The following is a 20,337-nucleotide window of genomic DNA, read 5'->3' on the forward strand; positions in this document are numbered from 1 at the left end:
TGGAGAATCCTGCCTCAACACAAGTTTTTTCAATTACATGAACTTTAGATGAAAGTTCTATGAGCAAAAGAAATCTTCCCAGTTACTTGCGTGTCCTATGTATACCCCATGTATTCACCTACTACCAGAGTGCAACAAACAAGTATAAAACTACTCGCAATTAGCACCTGTCCAATACTTTTAACTCTCTTGCATGTCTGGCAGTCTGTGAGCAAGGACTAAAACTTCCAAGTTAAGCATGTGAGAACTAAAGAGTGAATGAATGGATGCAAGTCCGTGGGCACTTTTTTTGCAATTCCCTCCCCTCCTCTACAAAAAGCAATGCCTACTTTCAGTGTTTCCCTACCTTCTGCACTTGTTGCCTCCATCACTGGTAAAATTCAATTTCTTACCTCCAAAGTTAATCTACCCACCCACTTAAAAAGGTATAAAGACTGAGGTTACAACCCCATGCACACTACTCTAGGACCAAAGTCCTATTATGAATGTAGTATAATTCACTTCCTAATAATAATAAGCCTGCTCAGGGATCAAGCTGGAATCAGCCCCAGCTAGCATGGCCAGTTATCAGGGAGATGGGAGTTATAGTCCAATAACATTAGCAGTAAAATTCTTCTATACCTGAACCCAGGGAAACTTACTCCTAAACAACAACAAAAGTAAAAGGTGCCTGGCTGAAAAGCTGTAACAATCCTATACACCCTATGAGGCTTACTCTTGAGTAGTATCACTTGAGTATATCACTTTACCTAGGGAGACTTACTCCCTCAAAGCACGCTGTTGGGTTTCCTACCAGCGCACTCTTACCCAGGAGCAAAGTCTCATGACTGAATATTGGCCAGTTTCCCTAACCTGCTCAGAGAATGAAGCTGCAAAGCTGCAACAGCACAACCCCTCCTCCCGCTTTAAACTGCGAGTTAAAACAAAACAAAATGGGAAGTCCTACCAATGGGTTTTATTCTCCGAATAAAGCCGCTCAAGCAAATTCATCCTTACTAATGTATCGATGAAACCCCCCTACCCATGTGTGCTTGAAACTCGGGAGGGGGTATAAAATCCCGCATACACAGTCTTTTAGGCGTGCTCTTCCATTAAGGTCAATGGAGAGATCTCTCCCCCCCACACACACACCCGCAATTTCTTCTTTCCTCCTCAATTCCAAGTAAAGTGTGCAATGGGATGGCTGCTTTTAAACCCCTCGCCTGGCTGTGCTCCTCCGCGAGCACGCGCGCGCCCCCCCACCAGCCCCTCCTTTTCATCATGTACAGAGAGAGAGGCGCCCCGTGGCTTAGCGGGGAGAAAGCCCTCCCGCCACAACCCGCTCGCTCGCCATCACACACACACACACGACGCGATGAGCCTGCAGAAATCGGCCGGGTAGGCCCAGCCCTTGCCAAGCCAGGCACACACGCAGCGTGCTCCTGCCCTGAGGAGGAGGAGGAGAGGCCTGGCCGGGCCACAGCGCGGAGGGGAAACCCCTTCAGGCAGGGAAAGGGAATAAAAGGTGGCGGACTCCGGGCTCGGCTTGAGGCGTTTACCTGCGCGCCGTGGACGGCCATGGCGCCCCGTCCCCGCTCGGCGGGGGAGGCGGCGGCAGCAGCGAGCTCAGCGTCTCCCTCAACGCCTCACGCTGCTGGCCCCGCCGCCGCCATCTTCTCTCTTCGCGCACACACACCACACAGGAGAGGGCGGGCAGCGCGAGGCGGGGCGGGCAGCTGCGCCTGCGCAAAGGCGCGAGCGCACCTAGTCATTCTGGCTCACGCCGCGCGCTCCAGCGTCTGTCCCTATCGCGCGCGTGCGCGCGCGCCTTGACAAAAAAGGTCTCTTGTCGAGGATCTCGCGTTCCTTCCCCTCGCGCGCGTGCGTACTCGGGGGTGGCCCGAGATTGACGGGAGGGAGGGAGGCGCAGGCGGACGTTTTTGCGCGCGCGCAGCTGCTTCGGCAAGCGACCGCGAGAGAACGAAGAGAGGGTTGGAAGAAAAAAAAGCAAGGCGGAGGCAAACGGAAGACTGGTGATACATTACGCATGCGCAGCTCTTCCCTACTATTGAGCTGGGATAAAGGCAAATCAAAGCTGCTGAATGTGAGGGAAAAGGCGGGGCGGGGGTGAGGAGGGTTCTGCGCGTGCGGCCCTCAAGGCGGGGAAGGGAAAGAATAAAAGTGCATTCTGCGCGTGCGTAGTTCGACCGCCAAACTCGAGAGCGTGCATTGGGCTTGCTGTATCAAGAGATGAATGAATATTCCGCGCGTGCGCAGCACTGTCAAGGGGCGGGATTGGGCGGTTCCGTTTGGTACGCATGAGCAAAGAAATGCTGAAACGCTTGTGCTGCGCAGGCGCAGTGTTAGGATTGTTTCAACATAGTGGGCGGAATGTGAATGAATGAGCAGGAAAGCAACACTGACAGTTGTGGATGGTGTTTTTTCTTGTTCTTATCTTGCAATTATATCTTCAGTTATAATAATATATATACACACAACCGAAACAAAACTAATCTAACAGGTGCAGCAGGCGGCAGATTTATGGATCCTAGTTCTATAAATGGCCAATGCGTTTGGAGGAAACTGGTTTGTCATGGGGCGAGGTGGTCACATATATTGCAATTCCTCAAAAAAAATGCTGTAAAAGCAACCATTGTTCTACTGATTCTGTGCAGGAAACCTGGGTTCAAATTCCCACTTGCCATGAAACATACTGGTTGATCTTGAGCCACCTACCTTTTCACAGGGTTGTTAAAATGAGAGGGAGAATCACACACTAGGCTTCTCAGAGGAAGAGTTGGATCAAATCTTATCAAATAAATCAATATTTTAAAACTAAACCACCTTGGGGGCCTGACAAAAAGTGAAATATAAATGCAATAAACACATTTACTTTATGCTTATTAGTTGTACTTTATATCGTATGTATATGTTGTGTCATTCATTTCTGTGTAATGTTTTTATAAAGGGGAATGACAAATATTTTAAAGGCATATATTTTTTTATCTGCCTTTCCCAAGGTCCAGGGAGGCCTGCAAACAATTAAAAGCAAATTATACATTGATTCATCCACTGGATGTAGTGGAGACCCATTCTGTTGGCTCAGATGAGAGGATTGCAGCTTGGTATTAGGCTCCATAACTCCCTGAACTCTTTCAGTTCAAGCTCCCCATTCTCAGAGCATCTATGTAGCTTAAGAAAGAGGCCCCCAAGTTCCTTTGTCTTATAGTAGGGAAGATATGGCTGCATTTGGTAGAAGATCAGTGCCTCCCAAGCCATTTCCCCCACAGACCATTTGAAAATTGCTGAAGGTCTTGGCAGACCACATAATTATTTTTCTCCTGTTTGAGTAATTGTAATGTACTGTATGATTTTTAATTGTATTTTAACTGCTTCTTTTATTTCTTATATATTGCCCTTTATTGTATGGCAATTTGAATTCCATAAAATTCAAACTGTAATACAATAGAATACACCGTAAGTAATAAAAGCAATGGATATACAATTAAAAAGCAACATGAATCTTTCACTGCAATGGATGTGCCATCTCCCATCTTTGGCCTCAAACCCAGGTACCCAGTGGCACCGCAGACCACATGAATTGATGCTCACACACCACAATTCGAGAACCCTTGCACTACTAGGTAAAACCTCCCAAAAGTCTTCAAGGGAAGCACCACAGGGAGTATTTATCAGTAGTCAAACCTGCAGTTTATAAAGCACAGATCGGTATTTCAAGTTCTCAAGAAGGGTACAACCTACATAAGAAACAGTACTGGTTGAAAGCACTCTTAACCACTGCGGCAGCCTGCCAAATGAAAACTCCCAGGCTACCTGTTCAGTTAGGAAAACTGAAACTTCATTGATCACAGGCAAATATCAAGGCAGTCCAGATGTCTGCATGTTTACATTATTATTACAATAAAAAAATTCCTTCCAGTAGCACCTTAAAGACCAACTAAGTTAGTTCTTGGTATGAGCTTTTGTGTGAAGTATCTGAAGAAGTGTGCATGCACACGAAAGCTCATACCAAGAACTAACTTAGTTGGTCTTTAAGGTGCTACTGGAAGGAATTTTTTTATTTTGACTATGGCAGACCAACACGGCTACCTATCTATTATTATTACAGTTTTTTGTGTTTACTGCACCAAACTAACACAATGTCCCATTCTGAGGGGTCCGGGGAGTGGGCAGAGTTATTACCAGTCAAATCCTTGCATGGGCAATAGCTGTCAACTTTCCCCCTTTTTTAAGGGAAATGCCTTTATTCCGAATAGGATTCCTCGCAAGAAAAGGGAAAAGTTGACAGCTATGTGCATGGGTGGGAAGATAAATTAGGGGAGGGAAACCCATTTATTTTAAGTTATATAGCTTGTTCCAGGTGAAAAACATTAAATGCCTGTTAGAAAGTGGGTGTGGTACAGGGTGCCTAAATTGACAGGTGATTTTCTTAACCATGTCATGTCACGTGCTCCAGCTACAAAGGATTCGGCAAGGAAACAGGGGCTAGGCCTCCCCAGAATGGTGCAATTAGCAACAGAGACAGCCTGGCTGGCTTTATTAAAGGGAACTCCCCAAAAATAACTTTAGTGAGAAATGTATTAAAAACACTAATTTGTGGGAGGGGCCAAGCTGTGTTGCAATGGATTGTTCGTCCCCTCGGTGGCTCACATCTGTGGATTCCTCCCTTTTTATTGAGGGCTAGGGGGAAGAGAAGGCGAAAATGGGGGCCCCTCCCTAGGAAAGGCTCCTTCTCCATTAATAAAGGTGTGCAAACGGCAATCCGGAGGCGCTGCTTCCGCCCCTCGACGCAACGGAGGCACTTCCGCCGAGGCCATGGCGCCCGTGTCCCGCTCGCGGAGCCCAGCGGAGACGCCGCCCTCGCGGCGGCAGCGGAGCGGCAGCTCGACCAGCCCGTCCCCACCCAGGTCTAGCCGCTGCAAGAGTTCCCGCGCCCGGTCCCGATCCCACGATCGCGGCAGCAGCGGCGGGTTTCGTCAGCGCCCCGGGCCCCCTCACACCTTCGGGCCCCGGCCGGGCCCCGAGCACTACGGCAAGGAGCAGGAAGAGTCGCTGAGGCAGAGGCGACTGAACGAGAGAGAGAGACTAGGTGAGCTCGGAGCACCCGAAGTTTGGGGGGTCTCGCCCAAAGTTCCCGACCGGGACTCTGATGAGCACACCCCTGCAGAAGACGAGGGGGGTGCATCTAAAAAGAGCAGCTCCTCTGGTTCCAGCTCAGAAGAGGAACAGAGGAAGAAAAAGAAGAGGAAGAAGAGAAAGGCTGCTTCACGTGAGGAGGGGGGAAAGAAAGCCAAGAAGAGGAAAAAGAAGCATAGGAAAAAGAAGTCCAAGAAAAGAAAGAGTAAGAAAAGCAGGGAGTTGAGCAGCAGCGATAACTCGGATGGTGACCAACAGCAAGAGGGGGATCTCTGGACTGAGAGAGTAAGAAATGCAGATGGGGAGGGTTTCATAGGACCAGAAGCTCCCATTACCCATGCCTCTCAAGAGGACCGACCCCTGAACTATGGGCACGCTTTACTCCCTGGCGAAGGCGCTGCCATGGCCGAGTATGTAAAAGCTGGGAAACGCATCCCTAGGAGAGGTGAGATTGGCCTAACCAGCGAAGAGATTGCGTCATTTGAGAAGTCTGGCTACGTGATGAGCGGCAGCAGGCACCGGAGAATGGAAGCTGTGCGCCTGCGGAAGGAGAACCAGATCTACAGTGCAGATGAAAAGAGGGCCCTGGCGTCTTTCAACCAGGAGGAGAGGCGGAAGAGGGAGAACAAAATTCTGGCAGGCTTCCGAGAGATGGTCTACAGGAAAACCCAGGGCAAAGATGACAAATGAACTAGATGCTTCTTCTTGTGTATATTGACAAGCGGCACCTGTTAACAGCGATCTGCAAACGGGTGTCCAGCATCACAGCCCAACTTGCAGGGCATACTCCAGGCTGAACTTCAGAAAATGGTTTGTGTGTATCAAATAAGAACATTGACAGGTGTATGTGGACAGCCCGGTTTCGCCAATTTGCTGCATGGTGTTGCCAGCAGCAGAAGGACAATGGTCTAAATGAAACAAGGCGTGCTCTCTTGCAAACCTTCCCAAAATATTGCTAGGAATCCAATATATTGTGCTATAACACTTTGTAAAATCCTGAGCAGCAAACCAAGACTTATGCAACTGAAACTTGGCTTTGTTTAAAATCCTTTGCTAAGAGAATGTTGGGTTTGAGCTGCAGAGAGTTTGGATCAAAGAGATCTTCCTCTCACCGCTACCTCCTGAAAATTCAAACACCTGACCACCTAATTTCAGTTTCTAGGGAAAACACTAAATATACTTGTAATTTTTGGTAGAAGTTAGGCCAGCTCCAGCTTCTTTTTCACCAGTAGGTGTACCTTGTAAACATTCCCGTTTTTCTGTTATGCTCACAAAACATAAACCTTTGGTCTGATCTGGCAGGTCTCTTCTGATGCAGTGCTGACATGTGTGTTGTCTTCAAAGGGCAATGAATTCAAAATTTATGACTACATGGTATAACCACTTCTTCTTTGCAAATGGTTTGTGAAGTTGGTTCACAAACTTGTAGAATTAAAACATGCCCAAATGGAAAGCGGAGAAGAAATCGGAGTCAGCCCATGTTTAGTGTTTATACTAGAAAAAGGTTTATAAATGTATTCAACTCCAGCTATGTTAAACTCATTCTAGTACATGAATTAGTTATCAGATATTTCTCTCTCTCTCCTACAGATAGCTTGGTATGTCTTTTAATGACAGAATTCCTTATTTTTTATTTTTAAAATGAAGCTTTTTCATGGGGTGAACACATCTTTAGAGAATCAGAAGCACTAAGTTATGCTTTGTATTTATTTTCAGTCGCTCCTTCCAAGTAGCCCTTCCAGGTCTGAGAAACAGGAATAAATCCCTTAACTCGGGAATGGAAACCTGGCAACCTCCAGATGTTCAGACTACAACTCCCTTCCTGACCACTGGCCACACTGATGGGATCCCACAGCATATGGAGCAAGGGGGGAGGGGCAACTGGATCTGCCCAGCAGGCCTGATAGTTATCTGCTTCACCCACCCTGCAGGCCAAATTTCACAGGTGTGTAGGGCTGCACACCTATAAATCACCTGGTGTCAGGCAATACTTTTTTGCCCCCATGGTTGAAAGCAAACTGTGCAGGCAAATGCATAGCCTGCAAGTGCCTTTTAAAGCACTCCATCAGACCTGATGGATCAGTGGGGCTCATGGAGGACTTTGCACAGGGCTTTGCAGACATCCTCAATCAGGTGCCTGCAAACCTCTTTCAGCTGAGCCAGGTTGGTGTGGTTTGACTGAAATGGCCTTCTGAGCCCATTGCAGATGCCTCACAGCTCTAATTACGTCTGCAGGTCAGAGATAACTTAGCCCTGATCTAAATGGTCTAGGTTCTTCATCCTTTCCTTAACAAGTACAGTGGTGCCTCGCAAGACGAAAAGAATCCGTTCTGTGATTCTCTTCGTCTAGCCGTTTTTTCGTCTTGCGAAGCAAGCCCATTGACGGATTAGCGGATTAGCAGCTTTTAGCGGCTTATCGGATCAGCTGATAAGCGGCTTAGTGGCTTAGAAAAAGGGGGGAGGGGAAAAACCCCGCAGGAACTCGCAAGACATTGTCGTCTTGCGAAGCAAGCCCATAGGAGATTCGTTTTGCGAAGCACCTCCAAAACGGAAAACTCTTTCGTCTAGCGAGTTTTCCGTCTTGCGAGGCATTCGTCTTGCGGGGCACCACTCTAAATACTTCAGCCATTCAATTTATTGTTCAGCAGCCATGGAAAAACCCTACCCATCTTGATTCCCAACCCGGGGTGAAGTAGTCATGTTGATCTATATAGGTACGGGAATCAGCTCTGTTAGCACATCACCCAAATTTGGCAGTGATTCAAACCATATCCTGTGCATGTCATGGACAGGTCTTTGAATCATGCCCCGTGACCATCATGCATTACTGGTGATGACAAAAAGATATCCCACAACTCTGGGGGCTGGTTGAGTTTGGCTGTAGAGTTAAGCAGTTCTGTGGTTGCAAAGTCCTCCTCAAAGGAGCGGGAAAATGGCATCTGACAATGAAGGAAAAACAAGCTTGGCTTCAGATTTGTTTCTTGCTACAACTCCCACAGAAGCTCCCACTGATTGGCTCCCCAAAGCTCCATCACTCCAATCACAGTTGTTTCCATGCCTCTCATTTCCATCAGCAGCTGGACTGCCAATCTTGGTTCCCATATTGGATTAAAAAAAATAAATAGGCAGCTGTAGCTGAGTTATGTGCATAAACCATCAGGGATGGGGAGCTCTCCGGGGCTGAGAATGTGACTAGCCCTATTAGCAAATTGAGTGACACAGATTTACATATGGCAGAGGCTACTGCAAAAGGAGGCAAAATCTGGCAATACTTTAGGGCAGGGATGTCCAACTCCCAATAGACTGTGATCTACTCACAGTATAAAAAAAACTGGCAGTGATCTACCCATTGTCGTAAAAAGACTGGCAGTGATCTACCCAAAGTCGTGGAGCTTTTTTTGTAAGCCAAAGGTTGTTGCTTTTTTGTAACGAGATCACTGAGGGGCCAGAGATCTACCAGGAACACCCCATGATCTACCAGAAGATCGCGATCTACCTGTTAGACATGCCTGCTTTAGTGTATAGACATATTTTGACTCTGGATGGGCTCAAAAAAGTGGATGGAGAAAATGTTTTCTCCCTCTGTCCTAACACTAGAACTTATAGGGATCCAATGTTGGGAGATTCAGGACAGATAAAAGGAAGTACTTCTCCTTGCAGCACATAGTTAAACTATGGAACTCACTGCCTCAATGGTTGTAGGCAATAATGTTTCTGAATACCAGTTGCTGGAAGCTGCAGGAGGGGACAATGCTCTTGTGCTAGGGTCCCGCTTGCACGTTTTCTACAGGCATCTGGTTGGTCACTATGAGAACAGGATGCTGGACTAGAAGGACTGTTGGCCTGATCCAGCAGGCTCTGCATATGCTCTTATGTAATTAGGACGTGTGAAAGTACTGTTACTTCGAAAGGTATTTGATAGCGCATTCGCCTTTCAGTTAGGCTGGCAAACTGGTCTTGTTTTAGAAGAATGGTAGTCACCGGTGGCGCTGTGGGTTAAACCACAGAGCCTAAGACTTGCCGATCAGAAGGTTGGCGGTTCGAATCCCCGCGACGGGGTGAGCTCCCGTTGCTCAGTCCCAGCTCCTGCCAACCTAGCAGTTCAAAAGCACGTCAAAGTGCAAGTAGATAAATAGGTACCGCTCCGGCGGGAAGGTAAATGGCGTTTCCATACGCTGCTCTGGTTCGCCACCTAAACATTAGGAAGAACTTCCTGACAGTAAGAGCTGTTCGACAGTGGAATTTGCTGCCAAGGAGTGTGGTGGAGTCTCCTTCTTTGGAGGTCTTTAAGCAGAGGCTTGACAACCATATGTCAGGAGTGCTCTGATGGTGTTTCCTGCTTGGCAGGGGGTTGGACTCGATGGCCCTTGTGGTCTATTCCAACTCTATGATTCTAAGTGGCTTAGTCATGCTGGCCACATGACCCAGAAGCTGTACGCCGGCTTCCTTGGCCAATAAAGCGAGATGAGCGCTGCAACCCCAGAGTCGGTCACGACTAGACCTAATGGTCAGGGGTCCCTTTACCTTTACCTTTAGCCACCTGACAATGCAAAGGTATGTAACTGCTTTTTCCAAGGCAAGATTTCACAACAAAGTTATCCACACTGCCTGGGAAAGCCCCAGTGTAACACACTCCCGAACAGAAATGACAGGACTATAATTATGCATCGGAAGCTTTAAGAGAAATTAACACACCAGGTGACAAGTTACAGGCTAGGTATTAGCAAAAATGTGTCTCATTTAAAAAATGATACAAAAGGTTTCAAAAACTCTTAGAAAACAGACTTTCATTGTCTGGAGTGGGAGGGGGAATCTTCCCCACCATGTCATTGAGACTCCATCCAAATGGCAGCATTTAAGTTCTTATAAAATGTTACAGTAGTACATTTGTATAAAATAAACATACTGGCTGATGGACACAGATGGACCATTCAAGCCAAAGACAAGTGACAAGGGCCTTAATGCAGCAGGAGACAAAAGCAATGTTTCCTTGTTTCAGGTAACCGACCCAATTGCTGGAATATACCAGTTACTTACTCCAGAACAATGTCCCATTCAAGCTTGGGAGACTTTAGCAAATGCAGCTTTTAATACTCGGCACACCTGAATTTTTAAACACAAGTAACCCTCACTTCGCTCTCACTTCAATGCTTTCCTCATACTTCTGTCTGAATAGGGAACACACATATTGCCCACAATTAAAGGCATACCTCCCAACTTGTAGCTACACTGGATGAGTGAGAATTGAAGGACAACTCTTTGAATTACCGTTCCGGTTTTTTTAGGACAACCTGCTTTTCTCTCAACTCCTGTCTCCTTCCTTTGATTTCTAAACAGATGTTCCCAACCACCATTTTCTACATACATTTTACCATTTCTTCTACTGGATTTTGTTCAATAATGACAGTCCCAAGAACAATATGGCATTAACATTCAACTGCCTTTCCTGGAACCATGTAGATATTTCATCATCAGAAATCACCCAGTCCAACTGAGAAGGGGGTGGGAGGAACCCTTTGTTGTAGTTTTATGCTATATAAAATATGATTAGAGGTTTGGTACACATTCTTTCTCCATGGCTGAACTGCCCAAAAGTTTGTCATCTCCCTTGATTCTGATGCCGTTTCATTTTTGGCCTTTTCTTTTTCTCTTCTGATCTTGGTTTTAATGCGCACACACAAGCAGAAACCCCAGCAATTGCTTTTGGAAGATCAATTCCTTTTTGCCACTTGTTCTTCTCTTTGTTGTACACCTGGACGGTTCTGGAGAAGACAGTGTCCTCCCAGCTATAGCCACCAAGGATGTAGATCTTGCCTTCCCACATGGCCACTCCAGATTCACTGTTGGCTTGCAGCAAGGGTGCCACTCTGGTCCACTGATTGCACTGTGGGCTGTAAGACTCCACAGCCAAAATGTCAAAGCGGGTCATCGTTTCGAGGTAATCGTCACTGCCGCCAATGGAGTAAATGTCATCCTCCAAGGTGCACATGCTGTGCCATCCGCGGGCGGTGATCATCGGCCTCTTCTCTTCCCACACGTCGGTGCGATAATCGTAGCAGAGCAGATTTTTGCGATAGGGGCCGATTTGGTAATCGTGGCCTCCTGATATATAAACCAAATCATTGTGGGCTGCGCCAGCATGGCCATAAGTAAACCTAAGACAGAAAGAAAGGGGAGGGGGAAAGATATAATCAGTTGTGAGGTTCCCTTCAGAGTCCAGAAGAAAACCCTTTCAAACAAGATGAATATTTTAGAAATCCCACTAAACTTTGAAGTACTGTTATCATAATAGAAATAGTGGTGGGAGAGGTAATAATAATAGCCTACAGGATACAACACTAATGGTGTTCTGGTCCTGAATAGGGGCCCACACAATGCAGAAAGGCAGGACATTTGCTTTCAGCACCAAGGAGAGCTCCTAGTGACCCACTTTCTCCTATGAAGGCTGGAGGTGAAGTGAAGTCTTTTCAACCTCAGCCTCCCATGCACCTCTCCTAGGCTCCTGGCTCTCAGCACCAAGTAGAGCTCCTAGTGAGCAATTTACCCTCCAGCAATTTGCTGGAGGTGACCTGAGGCTTTCTGAGCCTCTGCCTACTGTCCACAACCCCTATGCAATGCCCCCTTTGTTTGAGGAAATACAGACGAAAAACTCTGCTTCCCCTGTGTGCCACGTGCCATGGACCTGATTCAGTGTCCCGGTCTCTGCTGGATTCCACTGCCATGACTCCCGGTTACTGCTGAGTTCTGCAAGCCAAGAGATCAAATTCCACTTTGCCCCTAGACAGTCTGAGGATCCTTACAGCTTTTCCTTTGAATTGCCACCACAAAGAGTAAGAGGCAACAAGCAAACCACTTAATTTTGCAACTTTTTCCAGGAAACTCACATTGTTCTTTTTGCAACATAAAACAGCCTTCCCCAACCTGGTACCTTGTTGGACTCCCAACTTCCACCAGCCCCAGCCAACATGACCAGCGGCCAGGGAGGATGGTAGTTATACTCCAAGAACATACAGAGGGTGCTGGATTGAGTGAAAGCCAAAATAAAACAAGGGTGGGGGGTAATCTTCAGCCTGAGACCCCATTCCCTTCTGGAAAGCCTTCCAGGGCTCACCTGCCACTAGCGGCCATGGCAAGAGGTGAAACACACATACACTATACACATACTTGACAACTGCAAAGCAGGGACATGGCTTGGGGAGGATTGCTATTGAGGTTTGGAGGGCCAAATCTGGCCCCCAGACCTGAGGTTCACATATACACCCCCATGTGAATGATCATCTCCAGATCCTGATCCATGTTACCTTGGCAAGCCTGCTACATAGGTCCATGCATCTTTCTCCGGGCTGTAGATCTCAACAGATGAAAGCGCTCCATTTTCATTCCTTCCACCGACAGCCACTAGCATGCCCTTGATGGCAGCCAGATAGAAGTCTACACGACGCTGCCTCATGGAAGCAAGCTGTGAAAGAAAAGGAAGCCCCACGACATACCTGAATAGTCATATATAGACACACACACACGTATGTATGTATGTATGTATCATTTTTTTATTTATTATTTTCAGTTATACTCATTTCAATAGTTTTACAGTCATTTTAACATTTCAATACTTGACTTCCTTCCTCCTCTTTCTAAGGTTCCTTAAATTTATTTTTATCATTTCCTGCATATTCTAAATTAACTTACAGCCAAATATATTTTTGATGGCCAGACAATAGTTTAGAAAACAGATTGGCTTACAACAATGTCTAGATTAGGCTATTCTAACCATATCAGAAGAAAGATATAAAAAAATTCCTTCCAGTAGCACCTTAAAGACCAACTAAGTTTGTTCTTGGTATGAGCTTTCGTGTGCATGCACACTTCTTCAGATACACTGAAACAGAAGTTGCCAGATCCTTCTATATAGTGAGAAGGTATAGAAGGATCTGGCATATATAGAAGGATCTGGCAACTTCTGTTTCAGTGTATCTGAAGAAGTGTGCATGCACACGAAAGCTCATACCAAGAACTAACTTAGTTGGTCTTTAAGGTGCTACTGGAAGGAATTTTTTTATTTTGACTATGGCAGACCAACACGGCTACCTATCTGTAAGAAGAAAGATATATTCAGGAAGCCTGATTAATTCAATAACAGATGTATCCATTTACAGAGAGGCACCCAAACCCCATCCTCACTTGAACGTCTCTCTTGATGAGAACAGGAAATCAAGGAGTTAGTAAAATAGAAGTGACTTGCTACAGGGGAGAGATTGTTGGAACCATCGAGGAGGAAGAATTTGACACTTGTATTTAAAAAATGTAAAAAAGCTTTGATGAATTTATTCAGAATTTTCTACTGAAAAACTCTAGAAAGAAGCTATTTTAATTTAATATACAATGTAAGTTTTGCTTTATTTTGAATTTTTTTTTGTTATTTTGTGGTTTAGTATTTTGAATTAACTAGGAGGGGGAACACAATCTTTTCAGTACTCAGGGCCTCCCAAGCTCTTTGAGTTACTTACTTCCTATAATAAACTGCTTTGTTATTTTCTTACTCCACAAACATCTCTGTGCATGTGCTTGCAACAGGTAAAGTCTACCTCTACCCAGACTCACAAGCCATACAAGGCACTCTCTGCCTATCAAAGCTCCAACACCACCCCTCGCCCCAATTTCTGACCTTTCTTAGAGAACAGTGCCTCATTTTCTCAGTCTTCTGTGCACCACCATGAATGCTGAGAAACTGCTCCCCCCACCTCCATTGAATCTGGAGGGGCATGATATATTGCAATATGGAAACCAGATTCCACAGTTCACGATATAAGCATTGCTGCACAGATGGCTGCACTCCTTGGTTTTCATGTTTTAAGGACAGAAGTCTTTTACCTTCTGCTAAAAGCATAAAATTTTACAAGAACATATATGTGCCCATTGCAGCTGAAGCCTCACCTTTATCCAGTGGTTACACCGAGGGTCATACCTATATAGAAGATTGGAGGCGGCATCCCCGCCATTGTCACGTGAAAAGCTTCCTCCAGCAATGAAGATGAACCCTCCGAGCACTGCAACGCAGTGGTGGCTCCGCGGAGCAGGGAGCGGTGTTTCCCTCACCCACTGCCCCGTTTTGGTGTCCAGGAAGCAGGTGTCGTCACTCAGCTCCAAGCAATTTTCCGACACCTCCCCGCCGACGAAGAGGAGCTTTTCGTCACTCGTGCGGAGAGTGGTCCGCTTGTTCTGAAGGACCGGCTGAGCCGCGACATTGTTGTGGTAGTGGACCGCCTCTTCGACGAAGGTCTCACAGTTGGTTTCTTTTGAGAGGAGGGAGCAGACGGCCGGCTTGACGCGGTGCAGCAGGTCGCTCTTTGGTATCAAGGGGAAATGGATGTTTTCCAAGACGGAGTAGGCCTCCCTCTCCCTCTCTGGGGACTGCGTCAGCCACTGCAACGCGGCCTGCAGCAAGTCATGCTCACATTCCTGCTGGACGTCGTCACTGCCCAGGTACTGGCACAGCTTCTGGATGGAAATATTCTGTAGGAAGTGTGGCGTGAAAGACAGCGTGCCAAAGTTCCTCAAGATGAAGGAATCGATGTACAAGTCCAGGCGCCTGAGGTTGTAGAGAGAGGCCAGCTCGTGCAGGTACAAGTAGTTCTCCTCGTTGACCTCGTTCTCCAGGTACTCACAACAGAAGTCAACCACTTTCCAGATCTGCAGCAGGTGGGCAGTTTCCAAAATGTAATCGATGTTGCCACCATCGAGGGAGAGCTCGCTCCCATACAGGAAGTCCACGATGGCTTTGAGGCCAACGTAGGATGCTCCAAAGAGCTCCACCTCTTTCTGGTAGGCTTCCCGCATCCCAATGGTGAACATTGAGTTGAAATAGTCACTGCAGACCGCTAAAATGTTCCGATGGGCGGGGACCCTCTGCTCGTCTGCAACCAGAACGACGTCACAGAAGAGGCCCCGTTGCCTCTGTTCGTTCAAGCTCTGAAGAACTAGGCTGGAGTGGTCAGCCCATTTGTATACCTGAAAGGAAGAGAATGGGTGTCAAATTGCTATTCACCTGAGGGGTAATAAATCTATGAATTTATCTGGCAGAGGGCCACGCTCCCTCGGAGGTCATCCTTTGGGAGCAACATGGCAGCACAGGGAGTGGTTCCAGAGCCACCTCACACTCTCTGTTTATCTCTTAAGAAGACCACCGCCCTTCCATCTCTTTCTTATGGGAGACTCAAGAGGGAGGGAGGAGAAAAAGCAAATACAGTATGGAGTTATCTTAGGCGAGAGAAAATGCTGGGTAGTGATGATCTTAACTGGCTGCCACCTTCCTGGTATATGCCTGGAATTAGGCAGGGGGTCACACAAAGCCCTGCAGTTCCAGGTTGGCCGTTTGCCCCTCTCCTGGGCAGTTCAGGAGAGCTACATCTCAGAGTGGATGCTATGCATGCAGAAAGTCCCTCGTTGAAAACCCAGCTTCTCCAGGTAGAACTGGGAGAAAACTCTGTACAAGGACCAATGGTTTGACCAATATGGCAGCTTCCTATGTCTCTTGGGAAGGGTCTTAGTTCAGAAGGGGAGCACCTGCTTTCCAGGCAGAATGTCCCTGGCATCTCCAAGTAGGGCTGGGAGACGACCCTGTCTGAAACCCTGGAGAGCTGCTGCCAGCCAGTAAGAACTGCAGTAAGCTAGATGAATGAATGGTCTGGCTCAATATATAGCAGCTTCCTAAGAGACAGTGGTCTCCTCATCAGACAACAGCACTATGAACTAGAGTTAGACATTTATGGATCAAAGCAACTTCTAAAAGCAACCATCCCTGTTTCTTTTTCTTGGGCAAGAGACCTGCGAATAAATCAGCACATGTGGAAAACAGGAGAGGTTCTTTTCATATATAATTTGAAAACCACTACATTCCACATGTAAAATGGGCGTTAATTCTGGGGTATTAAACAGAGAAATGCAAGTCTCCCATATCTGTGGGAGAAGTTCCAGTCTGCCAACGTAACAAGCAATACATGCAAAAAGTCGCAGACCTTTGAGGATTCGCTTATCTTGTGTGGGCGAGAAATCCTTGCTTGTCTTGTTCCTTCCATCATTGTGCAGCTTCTTGCAGTCCTATGAGTGTGGAAAACAAAAAACAAATTAACAACCCAGTCACCTTTGAAAGAGAAAGCAAGATGAACTCTAATCATGGGGGCCTAGAATACAGTCAAGGAGTTTAAGTTTTAACTTTAGTCAGTTGCTTAGATTTGGAGTGGGAAACCCTTTTAGGGGCTGAGGGCCACACGGAATTCCAATAGTGGGTGGGACCCAACTGAAAAGTGGGTGGGGCCCTACCCAGGAGCAAGCCCCACTGAGTTCAAGGGGATGTGGGTATAGGATTGAAACCTCCATTGAATAAAGAAACACTTTTTAATCAGATAAAAATTTACCTCCAATGTTGTTTTTTAAATAGATAATATTGTTTAAAACTGCAGGCTGCAAATGTCATCTTAAATGCCATCCTCTTCAGTGCAATAAAGAAGTGAAAATGAAATTGTTTTTAAGGATATGAAAAGTTTGGCAAGCTCAGGACAACAGCTTAATCAATTTATAGTGCTATGCTATGGTCCTTTGCTATGCAGTAGGTAGTCTCCTACACATAGGATTGTACCAAAAGTCTCATAGGTTTCATTGACAGGTTAGCCATAATCAGGAGGCTCCCAAAAGGTTTCCCCATCATAAAGTTAGAAAGAACCACAAAGGTCAACTAGGCTATCCACTTGCTGATGCAAGAAATCTGCTGCTATAGCATCTGCAATAGGTAGCAATCCAGCTTCTGCTTAAAATCCTTTAACCAAGGACAGTCCACCACCTTCCAAGGAAGCCATTATTTGGCAGGCAATTCATTTCCCCCCCTTTGCAGAATATTTCAACTGCCAGAGAGGAGGGTGCATTCATTCCTGACATCATTCCTTGGAATCATGGCACAGCCTTTCCACTAGCACAAATAGAATGAGAGTAATACAATTTTAAGGAGAATAAATTTAGCAGGGGCCAGAGATCTAGACACACATACACACACACACAGAATTAGCCATAGAGAAGACTGCAATCCAATGCTGTTTATAAGAATAAACAGCACTGAACACAGTGAGTCTTGTTTTTGCATAAGTCATGTAATAAGAGTTTAACCAAAATATCAGTTTGTGAGAAGAGGGCAATGAGTAAACTGGAACATACGAAGCACAATATATATATATATATTTAGTAGTTTTTTCCACTTAAAAATTAAACCAATTTATACTATTTTTTTTAAAAAAAGAATTGCACTGAAGACTAATTTCCTCAAGAGAACTGTGCAGCCCAATGAGGCATGTTTAGTCAAGGCCCAGCATCCAACTGCCCCTCAGCTAAATTTCACTGAGTGACAGTCTCTCTCTCTCATTCTAACCTATATCACAGGGTTATTGTGAGGTTAAAGAAGAAAAGGGGAATAATGGGTCATGTATCCTGACTTTAGATATACGTATGTATGTATGTATGTATGTATGTATATATATGTGTGTGTGTGTGTGTGTGTGTGTGTGTCTATCTATCATCTATCTAAAATAGTTGCAATCCTGTATCCAATTCTGTAGCCACTTAAATCAAACTTAATACTTACTTCTGAGTAAAGGTAAAGGGACCCCTGACCATTAGGGAGCAGCCAGTGTACGGCTTCCGGGTCATGTGGCCAGCATGACTAAGCCGCTTCTGGCGAAACCAGAGCAGTGCACAGAAATGCCATTTACCGTCCCACCAGAGTGGCACCTATTTATTTCCTTGCACTTTTTGGCGTGCTTTCAAACTGCTAGGTTGGCAGGAGCAGGGACCGAGCAACGGGAGCTCACCCCGTCACAGGGATTTGAACTGCCGACCTTCCAATCAGCAAGTGCTAGCCTCAGTGGTTTAGACTACAGTGCCACCCACATCCCTCTACACATATATAGGACTGCACTATTAACAAGCAAGCCCAGTTCTATGTGGTTTCCTTCTAGGTAACTGCATATAGGACTGAAGCCTATTTTGGATTGCCCTTAGAGGCGTAAAAAGAAGATTTGAAACCAAAACATGTAAAAGAAAATGTCCTTAACAAATATTTCAGCATTCTAGGCAGTTAAGGATGGCATTTTCACTAAACTAATGTGTTAGTTTGCTTTTAGGTTTTGAAATTAACAGTGCAGTCCCAGACCTGTTTACTTGGGACTAAGTCCCTCTGATATCAATAGGGGTTACTCTCATAATGTAAATGGGCACAGTTAACAAAGTTGATTAATCTGACCCTTTCAGAAAAGGAGGAGGGAATAGTGGGTTCTCCTGGCTTGTCCTAAACCCGAGCCTGTTCTGCAAAGCCAAAGGAAAATAGGGAAAGGAAGTTGGTGAAAGAGGCAGAAAGGGGAATTCAAATTCAGCAACTCCAATGCATGGAGGGGATAAGTGGGGGAGGGGGGATAACCCAGTAAGCATGTGGCTGGGGGGAAACAAAACATCAATCTTAAAAGTGCCCAGGAAGGGATTGCAACACGCATATCCTGCCCAGAAAACAGCCAATGGGAATCGGCCTTCACACACACACACACACACACACACACACACACACACACACACACTTTCCACCACGCTTCCAAAGCTCTGCCTTCACCCCAAATCTGCCCAACCACGCTGAGAGTCAATTAACATCACGGGGTAGGGGGAGGCAGCCGATGGTGAGGCGGGTTGGCTGCTGGGCTCAGGGGCTCGAGGCAGCGGGAGTTTCCCATCATGCTTCGCCCCGAGCATCTCCCCAAGGAGGCGCCGAGGGCCCTGCTGCTGCTCTTACCGCAGGGCTCAGGAGCGCTGCCGCTCTCGCAGCCGCAGAAAAGGCTACATTGCTCGCCTCTTCCTCTCGCAGCCATGTCTCCCTCTCTGTCTTTTAAATCATCCAGGAACTGTGGCCCAGATTGAAAGGGGAGCGCGCCAATGAGAGAGAGAGAGAGGGACAAGGAGGTTGGCAGATAGGGTGGGGCTAACTCGGGTTTGCGCCTCTCCGCCAAATCGGGCACGAGCAAAGCGCGGAGCGAAAGCAAAGCTGATCTCGCTGCTGCAGCAAAGAGGTCAGGTCTCCCTCGGGCATTGAAATTCCGCTCAGGCTGCAGCAGCAAGCAGAAGCCGCCTCTCTCCTTTGCCTTGGGAGGGTAGAGGCAAGAGAGCGTCTGTTTGCAGCCAAGGAAGAGCTTTTGCACTTTTTTTTTTAACAACTACTACTACAGTACTACTACTACTACTACTACTACTAATAATAATAATAATAATAAAGCAGTCTTGTGGCATGCTCTTCCAAGAGAGATTGGCAGGCGCCTTCTGTTTCCACCTTCAAATGCTTGCTGAAAACTTTCCCATGCCGCCAGGATTATTATTATATTAGAATCATAGAATTAGAGAGTTGGAAGTGACCAAGAGGGTCATCTAGTCCAACCCCCTTTTGGGGCAGGAATCTTTTTGCCCAACAGGCTCAAACCCACGACCCTGAGATGCTCTGCTGACTGAGCTATCCTCAGTATATTATTATTATTATTATTATTATTATTATTATTATTATTATTATTATTATTATTATTAATAATAAAACCATACCCCAATGTGATTTATGAAAAACAGTAAAAACAAACAAACCCAAGAACAATACAGTAAATACATTTAAAACAAGACTAAAACCAGGACAGGTAGACACTTGTGGTAGTCTTGTTTTAAATGTATTTATTGTTCTTGGGTTTGTTTGTTTTTACTGTTTTTCATAAATCACATTGGGGTATGGTTTTATCCCTCTGGGAAAGCCTGTTGGGCCAAAAACAACTTCATTTGTTTCTGGAAAGTGCAGGTAGTGGGGGCCTCTCAAACCAGCTTTAATACAACTAGAAAACTTAAGCCTTAGGAATGTTGTGTGAATTTGAGATAGCCATTGCACATGTGCAGATGACTCCTTCATAAATAGGAATTCCTGGGGCAGGGAAACCAAAAAAAGGTCATGCGCATCAGGCGAAGACCTGCCCACCTCCTCTCTAATGTGCACAACACCACAAACATGGCTTTAAATGTAGAAGAGCAAAAATGACCTCCCAGCATTGTAAGCCATAAATGTGAACACAACATAAATGCAAATGTCTAACAGTAATGCTAAGCACAGGCTGCAGGAGCTAAATCCCAGAGTGACCTTAACAGCAC

General features: G+C 46.0%; 3 protein-coding genes across 4 annotated transcripts in view; 1 reads left to right on the forward strand and 2 right to left on the reverse strand.

The window, feature by feature from the left end:
* Positions 1-1,697, reverse strand: part of USP10 (ubiquitin specific peptidase 10) — a 32,609-nt gene extending 30,912 nt beyond the window's left edge. For both annotated transcript variants that reach the window (XM_081202673.1, XM_081202672.1), the window contains exon 1: positions 1,539-1,697. In XM_081202673.1, the coding sequence (XP_081058799.1) occupies positions 1,539-1,559 (21 nt within the window). In that variant the 5' untranslated portion in view covers positions 1,560-1,697. The remainder of the gene's footprint in view (positions 1-1,538) is intronic.
* Positions 1,698-4,589: 2,892 nt separating this feature from the next.
* Positions 4,590-6,692, forward strand: LOC308591845 (NF-kappa-B-activating protein-like). Its single transcript, XM_081202818.1, has one exon. The coding sequence runs from the start codon at positions 4,816-4,818 to the stop codon at positions 5,824-5,826; it is 1,011 nt and encodes a 336-aa protein (XP_081058944.1). The 5' UTR covers positions 4,590-4,815; the 3' UTR covers positions 5,827-6,692.
* Positions 6,693-10,671: 3,979 nt separating this feature from the next.
* Positions 10,672-19,102, reverse strand: KLHL36 (kelch like family member 36). The gene is made up of 5 exons (XM_081203956.1): positions 18,956-19,102; positions 16,149-16,230; positions 14,068-15,141; positions 12,438-12,595; positions 10,672-11,291 (listed from the first exon to the last, which is right to left on the reverse strand). Exons 2-5 carry the CDS (start codon positions 16,209-16,211, stop codon positions 10,736-10,738), a joined length of 1,851 nt encoding a protein of 616 aa, XP_081060082.1. The 5' UTR covers positions 16,212-16,230; positions 18,956-19,102; the 3' UTR covers positions 10,672-10,735.
* Between the last annotated feature and the right edge of the window lie 1,235 nt (positions 19,103-20,337).

The sequence above is a fragment of the Podarcis bocagei genome, assembly GCF_964188305.1.
Source record: "Podarcis bocagei genome assembly, chromosome: 7".
NCBI classification, from domain to species: Eukaryota; Metazoa; Chordata; class Lepidosauria; order Squamata; family Lacertidae; genus Podarcis; species Podarcis bocagei.